Source organism: Macrobrachium rosenbergii, chromosome 13 (assembly GCF_040412425.1).
Source record: "Macrobrachium rosenbergii isolate ZJJX-2024 chromosome 13, ASM4041242v1, whole genome shotgun sequence".
NCBI classification, from domain to species: Eukaryota; Metazoa; Arthropoda; class Malacostraca; order Decapoda; family Palaemonidae; genus Macrobrachium; species Macrobrachium rosenbergii.
The window spans coordinates 55,500,942-55,509,268 of record NC_089753.1 but is presented as its reverse complement, the minus strand read 5'-3'; the positions used below and the strand labels follow the sequence as shown (position 1 = coordinate 55,509,268).

Below are 8,327 nucleotides of genomic sequence, written 5' to 3'. Positions count from 1 at the left end.
GTCAGGCATGTTAATGAGAAATTTCAGGCAATCCTACCTCCCCAGGAACTTTGCCCCCGGGAGTGGGATGTTTCCTTCATCCTTCAGAGCCTTACAACCACTCCCTATAAGCTGTTGTCTCAGTATTCAGATAAAGATCTTACCTGGCATCAGTGAAGAGTTGGGTAAGTAAATGGCCTATCTTATCTAGTTTGACATATGGAAAGGTGGGGCATTCTCCCTTTTTTTCATACCAGAATTCATGGACTAAACTCAAAATCCCTCAGTTTTCATTGAGAGATTTGAGAGTTAATCAATCCCATCCCTATGAAACACTCATGGAGATCTGGATGAGATGTTATTGTGCCCAGTTCATTCCCTTAAGTGCTATTTGAAAGGAATGTGCTCCTCAAGGGTGGAGTGTAGAAGGAATTTTGTCAACAATGGCCTTCACAGGGAGGTGTCTCATAACACACTTTCTTTCTGGCTTTGTAATGTTATAATGTGGATGTACGACTCCTCGAAGGAGCTGGGCCTCTTCTCCCATCCGAAAGCTCATGAGGTTAGGGCCCTAGTACTTTCACTTTTTGGTTCAACATGTAATAAGGGCTGGAGCCTGGTGTAGTCAGACTACCTTCACCTCATTCTACATGTGGGATGTTGCCCAAAAGTCCCGTGATATTTCCTTGGGGCCTGTGGTGGCTGCTCAACAAGTTGTATAATTTACTGGGTCCTGGACTGGGTACCATACTTCTCATTCAGATATACAAAGTTGTGAGTTTTTATATGAGAATGAATGGTTTTCCCCTTCTTCTCCTCAGTGGTTGTTCCCCCCCTCTTTTCCTTTCATTCTCCCTTCTTGGGAGTACTGTATTTGATCTGATAAACATGCTTAACCTAGGTTAGAATACATCACCTTCCATCTCCCCTTTTATAACAAGGAGAAGGGAGGAATATGGTTAGGGTTTTTATGAATCCATCGCTTATTATAACAGAAAATGCTGGCAGTCAATGGAACTTTTCTTCAGAATTGTCCTAGTTCTCCAAAATTCTTGCTTCTTACAAAGTTTCTTCTCTTACAAGAAACTCAGGCAAAGTGTTCTAACCACTTTGTCTCTCTATCACCGTGGGGTAAGAAGTGGCAGTGATCTTTCATCGTACAATTGCAAGTAATGGGATGAATGGCTCTTCTCTTGGATACTCATCCTTTTATTATGGGTGCTACCTCCCACCTAAGGGCTGAGTCTCCATATTATATGAAAGGCAGAGAGTTTGTATCCCCATAGAAACAAATCACAAATTTTTAAAGTAATTTGGATTTTTCCAAGACAAAGCAAAGCCTTTCATATAGGTTTTACCCACCTCATCATCTTTGGTTCATCCTTACTGCTGGCGGAAGAACTGTTTTGAAGATGAACTGATGAGTCTGCAGTTTCCTGTACACTAAATAACTTAATTATCAGCATTGGGTTTGTTGTGAAACAAATTGTGCCTATATACGTACTGTAATGCTATTTTTATAGAGCAGCACAGTACTGTAATCAAATAGTGATCTTTACATTTAAAGTAAAACATTAGGGATATGCTAAGCTTATGTATTTAGTATCTATATGGAACTCATCATAAATGTATATTTTGCAGGGTGAAGATTGGGAAAGTTGGGATTGAAAACCTTTTGAGAAACTAGATCTGGTCAATGTCCTTGGTTAATGGAATGAAAATCTTGCAGCAAGAGAAGTCATGAGTAGTTGCTTGTTTCCTCTGTTTTGTTTTTTAACTGGCTTTGACAACTAAGTCATGACTTGGGGGAAAGGAACATAAATAAGCAATGCATTTTGCTCAGTCTTTGAAATAAGTAGGCCATTTGAAGATCAGTTTTACCATGATTGTACTGGTAAAATATGTGCTGCTTCTGTCATTATTTGTTGCATTTATGAAAATGCAATGAATTTTATAATAAAAATGCAGCAAATAGTTATCATTATAAAGTCATCCAAGCTTTGACATTAACATTTATATTTACATATTTTTTAATTATTATTTACAAGCTTGGTAATTGTTTCATGACACCTAGTTTTGTTTATTGGTTTTCAAGGAATTATTGTTAAGTGTGATATATGTTTTAGTATTTTATTGACTTCTGAATTATGGAAATATAACAATTCTACATTGTGTATAAACTTGTAACGAGATTCTATTGGCAAAAGCTTTCAGCATTCCTTTTGTTACAGAAGTAACTGGAAACAGGTATTCAAATCCAGTTCCAGTTTTATAATATACAGGGGTCATCCTTTTTTTCTGTTCAAGTTGCAAAAAGCACATGAGGTTAATCTTCTATTGTGCTACTCATTGCCATCATTTATGCAAATGATATGTGAATTTTGTAATACAAATCCACTTGTAAGAAAAAATTGTGACCTATATGCTATATTGTTGTTGCAACCACTGAGTGTGTTATTTATGATAGATCCTATTTATTTTTTAAGAGTTCTATAGCAAGAAGTTAGGTTTTTAACTTTTATATCTTTACAGTGAGTACAAACCGTAGTTTTAAATATGCCGCTACTTACTGATGAAAGTTGGTAAAGAACATGCAAATGAAGAATTGCAATGCAAAGCTAACCATGTAGATAACTACAGTAGTGGATACTCGCAGATAAGAAGCACTGCCAGTGATAGAGCCAGCATAATGCTTTTCCTGTGTTACTGTATACCATTTCATATAAGTGCTGTAATGGTTTATTCCATTATAATAATGCAGAAGATTTTTTTGTCTTAACTTTTGACAGCCAGATATATAATTTGTGTTTTCTTAAGGATTTTGGTGTATCTTGTATTTCATAAATTTTGTCAATGTTGTAGGAGCTTATATCTCTTAGCCAGATTTCCTTTAGGAACACATTTACACTCTATTAAACTGCATGACTATTGCTGTGGTGTTGGCAGCTTTGAGTTGGGGGCATAAAGCAAAGTATGTTTAAATGATTTAGTTTAATGTACAAATGGCTGTGTTTTTTAATTATGTTGCTGTTGATTAGCTGCATTTAATATATTTTTTCTTGTACTTGGAGCAGCAGAGAAGGTGCTCGGGAGTGGGCCATAATCTAAAATGAAGTTATTTCAAGGAGGAAATAAGTCACAGAAGACTGAATATTCAATGTTCTTTTCTCAGAAACTGGCATTTGAGGTCATTCCCATTACTTTAGCTGTAGTATAAACCCTTATGCCAAGAGTTTATCAATTGCTCTTTGGTTTCAGAGGGCAATAATATCCTAGTTAGTTTACCATCACAGTCATTTACTTTACCAAACAAAAAAGGGAGTTTATTAAATTGACCTTGCTGGAGGGAAGTGCATTAATTAAGTCTGATTTAAGGTCTGATACTAGTTAGATTTATTACAAACTTTGCAGTTATAATTTTAGCTATGTCATACTTTCAAATAATTTTATGGTCAGTCAAAGAGGTAATTCAAACAAAAGCAGCAAGGTTACAGCATATTGCACGCCATACACTGAGAAGACCAATTTTATGCTGTGCCCATAAATTACCGTTGGTGGGTTATAAATTTTACATTTTTTCATATTTTACAGCATAAAAACTATAATTTTCCTCTAGATTTCTCATCTCTCAGTTCAAGTTTTACTTGATCTAGATAGCAAGTTTGCTGTGTTAGGATGCGTCCACACTACAATAAAATAATTTGCAAATGCATTTTGGCCATTTAGGGCATGCATGTCACAGACAGGTGGAAAACAATCAGTGAATGTAAGTGGAGAATGAATCTTTTGCCAATGTTGGATAATTGTATGAAGCACTGGTTAGGACTATAAGTTTTAACATGTATTCAACCTGTGTGTGATATGTGTGCGATAATTTCGTGAATTGTGTGTTTATTTATGTTTTACTGTAGTCTGGACTCACCTTTAGGCAGCAAAAGTTGTCAATTTTGGAATGGTATGCTGCTGGGGTCAGCAGATAAAGTTGATTTTAACAGTAAGGTTGCCAATATTTGCAGCATCACTTTCCAGTTTGAGCAGCAAAATTCACTTTCCAGTTTGAGCAGCAAAATATCTCAGCAGCAAAAGTTGTCAGTTTTAGCTGGAAAACTATGTGCTCCTTATGTGCAAGGTTATCACTACCTGCCTCTTTCCTACAGTGTCAGCCCAAGGCATACATAAAACTGAGGTTTGTATATTTTAATAAGAAAAACAATTTGTTTAAATATTCATGTATTATGGGAGCTAAAGTATGCAGTTTTGTTATGCATATCATTAGGTTCAGCTCCACCTTTGTGTAAAGAGAGAAGCCTCTTCTTGACTAATTCAAACAGATAATGGCAAATAGATATTTTACAAAATTATTTAACTTCTGTTAGACCTAGTAAAAGTACTAGAGTTTATAATTGACTGCTCCAGAATAGATTGGATGGAAGTAAATGCAACCTGGTTTTTTCTTAGTTGTGGTTATAATATTACAGGATATGTGCTAATGATATATGCTGAAGAGTTAAACCTTGCCATAGAAGCCAGTTTGTTGCAGAACTTTCCTAACCCTTTTTTGCTTATTAGTAAAAAGTAATGTAGTGACCAAGAATACAGCATTGTCAAATGCTGTAAGTATACTGTGTGAATAAGCTTGTGCTCATGCTTTGCTCTGAACAAGTTCTTCATGAAATTTTGCCATTATCTGCTATGGAAATATTTTATGGTTGTTGCATACATATACTAGAGGTAAAGTTTGGGTGTACAAATCCTTTTCCATGCCACTGAAAAGATTGTGCTGGGAAGTGTTACCTGTGAAGTTTTATTAATCTAATTATACAGTATATATTATATACTTTTTTGTTTTGAGCCTGTCTTTTCTATGATGAAATTCACATATATTTCTTTCAATATATATTGAATACTTAGAGAACTTGCCTTTTTTTTGCACAGGGTTTTATCCTTGATTCAACATTTAGAGCATGACTATGGCAGTGAATGCTGTTATTTTTTTTGTCTGTGAGGCTGTCCTCTTGTTATGGGGAACTGCTTATTTGAAAAAATTAAATTACCATGGTATTTTGTATGTAACCATAGAACATTCCCCTGTAAAAGTATGAAGGTTAATCTTTATTATTGTTGTATTGTGTTTAAAGCATAAAATCTGAGGAAAAAATACTTATGAGCAGAAGTTTAAACTCTAAGGCAATTTGCTCATTATATGGTGCATTGTTGGTTTTATACTTACTGTAAGCGTGGAGTTCATTATTATCCACAGTACTATTTATTATCTTAAAAGTTTTATTTAAGTTTGCTTAATTTGCTGACACACTCACTCAGTATTAGCTAGAAATGGTTCCTCATACAGATGTTAATTCATTCTGCAAGTTCAATTTAACGGTTTCAAATAGACAAGATTGTTCTAACCTCATAGTAAAAATAGTGAGTTTTGGGATAGTGTTTAGTGTAGATCATTCCTATTATCCTCTTATGGTTTTGTAGTCATTTCACATTTATGTTAATAGCAATATTGTTTCAAACCATTTCCATTTTTTGAAAACTTTTCAATTATTTATCACTAGAATATTTTGCCTTAAGAACCTAAGTTATTCTAATGGACTACTGTACATCATGACTGACTTATGTGCACTCTGTCTTTATTTGCATGGAGCCTATGTTTATGATAATACTTTTCAGTATGTTTCGTTACTTCGTTGACTAAACAAATTAACAAATTTCTGAGTTGAGCAGTTTCATTGTGACTACAGTATTCAGTTTGTCCAGTAAGCTGGAAGCACAGTATTAGCTGGTTTAGGCAGATGAAAAATATAAATAAATATAAATTCAATTTTATTATATTGCATAATTTTACTTCCTAGTTTTTTATGCAACATTTTATTTTACATTAGTTTTATTTAATGCAATTGGATTTTATGTTCAATTTAATATTGCAAATTTACTTTAGTGTTATTTGTTGAAGCTGCACATTGGCACTACCTTGTCTTTGAGTTACTGTACAGCTGTTATTTCTTTCCACAAATTTTCAATATGTCAGTCAGCTTCAGGATAGGCAAGCTGTTATACCTAACCTAGATCATAAGTTTTAGGACTGATTAAATGCATTTGTACTATGGATTATTGTCATGTGACAGTATTATTCAGGTGGCATTGTCTAACTTTCAGACCTTGCCTTAATTACAGGAAAATCCTGTTTAATATGGGAGAAACCAAGTGGCTTTCACCATGAATTCAATCTTGCATTACCAGATTTGTTATTAGAGAACATATTTATAGTTGTTGATGTGAATTGAATAATCTAGGAAAACTGGCAACACAACGTGTCAAGAATGAAAGTGTTTCTGGGATGCTGACTGTATTTATTTATTTTTTTTTTACATAGTCAACTTCCAGAAAGACAGCTGTTGAATCACAGAAATAATAGCAAGAAAGAATGCCAAGTGAACATGAAAATGTCCGAATTTAAAAATTGAATTAATTAAAAAAAAAAAGAAAATCAAATTTTGCACATATGAACCTATTTTAAGTCAGCCTTACCTGCTGTAGCAGTAATCTTTAGGTTATGTCCCAGAGGAAATCTCTCTATTTCTGACCGTCTGTACCTGGGTCCTCAAGTTCTCCTAGTGGTGAAAATTGGTCATTATTTACACAGTCTGAATCCATTGCAGTTGGGAGGAAATTGGCTTGAGAGAATCTGGCTATAAGGCCAAGCAATGGGGCTACTTGCAGCCATTCATTGCTTGTGGTGGAAAGAGGGAGTTGGGGTTTTTGGACAGAAAGATGAAAGAAATTAAGTGGGAACAGACGTAAATTAAAAGGTTAAAAAGTGGGTGCAACTAAGAGTCGAAGGGACACAGCAAACACCTTTCTAGTAATGCCTGCAGTGCACCACACAAGATACACTAATGGCACTACCCCCTTATGGGGAGTTTGGAATGAGGAAAAAGTAGTCTTGTCATCATCATCATCACCTTCAATACTATGCAGTGCAAAAGACTTCTGAGATTCAGCCACTCTTCCTTCTGGTGCTTTCACTTCCACATCTCCAACCTCATTGTTCTCATCCAAGTTTGTCTGGGTAATGCAACTCTTTTGGTGCCATATATGGAACTAACAATTTTTCTAATGGTGTCCAGAATGAGAAATATTCTCAACCCTCTGAGTGTTGGACAAAATACAAGAGGCTGTGCAACTCACCATAATTCTTTGTAAGGTCAAGCCATATAGTAGAAAAACAGTCTTGAGAGTGAGGTCTCAGTCTGAGGCTTTCCCAAAGAGCTTGTGCAACACCTGAGTAAAGTTGCAGAAGACAAGAGTCACATCCCATTTTGTAGGCTAAAGCTTTGGAAGTGGACAAGACTGTTCAAAGAAAGAGAGACCCATGCCCTTGAATCAGAAGTTCTGGCTCAAGGCAAAGTAATAGCCTTTCACAACAGTAACTGATAGGAGCATGTCTTAGTGAATGTGTATAAAGAAGACTGCAGTCTGCTGAAGAGAAGCCCTAACAAGAGAGACCACAACACCAACCACAGATGATGGGCCACTTTCCCTGATATCAGCTGAGGACCTCCAGATGCAACAAGACATGGAGATGTGAGATAAACGTCTCTCACAGAACTGCTGGATTACTTCCAACCATGAAGATTGAAGGCCTGGGTGCCTCAACCAGGAGAGCATGGCATGGGGTCAACAAGAGCCACCAAGGCCATCCCAAAACCTGGAGTAATCAACACTGTAGATCACTCGACCAATCAGACTGACTGGCAGAGAGGCATATCCTGGTTATTCCGGCAGTGCTGGAAGGTATCTTTCAAGGCAGCCCTGGGGTTTGGAATGGGAAAACAGAATACTGGGAGCTTCCTGTTTTTCAATATAGTGAATAGGTTGATCACCATGGTTTCCGTGAGTTTAAAAAGCCTTTCTGCCATATGAGGATATAGGACAACTCTGTCCCCATTTCTTGTTCAAGGCAACCGAGTTGATCTGCCATGATATGCCTCTTGCCTAGAAAGAACCTGGCTGACAGGTCAACAGTATGCCAGACTGCCCACTCATGTACTGGAAATGCTAACTGACAAGAGATGAAGAGAGACTGTTCCCTGATGTAATGTCACCATGGTTGTGCTGTCACTCGTCAACACTTAGGAAGTGGCCAATTACAATATCTCAGAATGCTTGCCAGTTTAGCAGTACTGTATGCATTTCTGAGACATTAATTTGCAGATGATGATCATCTTCTGTATGCACCTGAAGAAACTAATCCCCTAGGTGTGGACCTACCCCTCCTTTGATGTATCTTAGAATAGCAGCTACAAATGTGATAACTTCAATGAATCTCTCACTAGAAG

The 8,327-nt window shown here is 36.3% G+C and overlaps 1 protein-coding gene across 3 annotated transcripts in view; it reads left to right on the top strand.

Moving 5' to 3' along the window:
• LOC136845339 (BSD domain-containing protein 1-like) overlaps window positions 1-5,814 on the top strand; it is a 122,153-nt gene extending 116,339 nt beyond the window's left edge. For all 3 annotated transcript variants that reach the window (XM_067115566.1, XM_067115565.1, XM_067115567.1), the window contains one exon: window positions 1,621-5,814. In XM_067115566.1, coding sequence (XP_066971667.1) covers window positions 1,621-1,647 — 27 coding nt within the window. In that variant the 3' untranslated portion in view covers window positions 1,648-5,814. The remainder of the gene's footprint in view (window positions 1-1,620) is intronic.
• The last annotated feature ends 2,513 nt before the right edge of the window (window positions 5,815-8,327 follow it).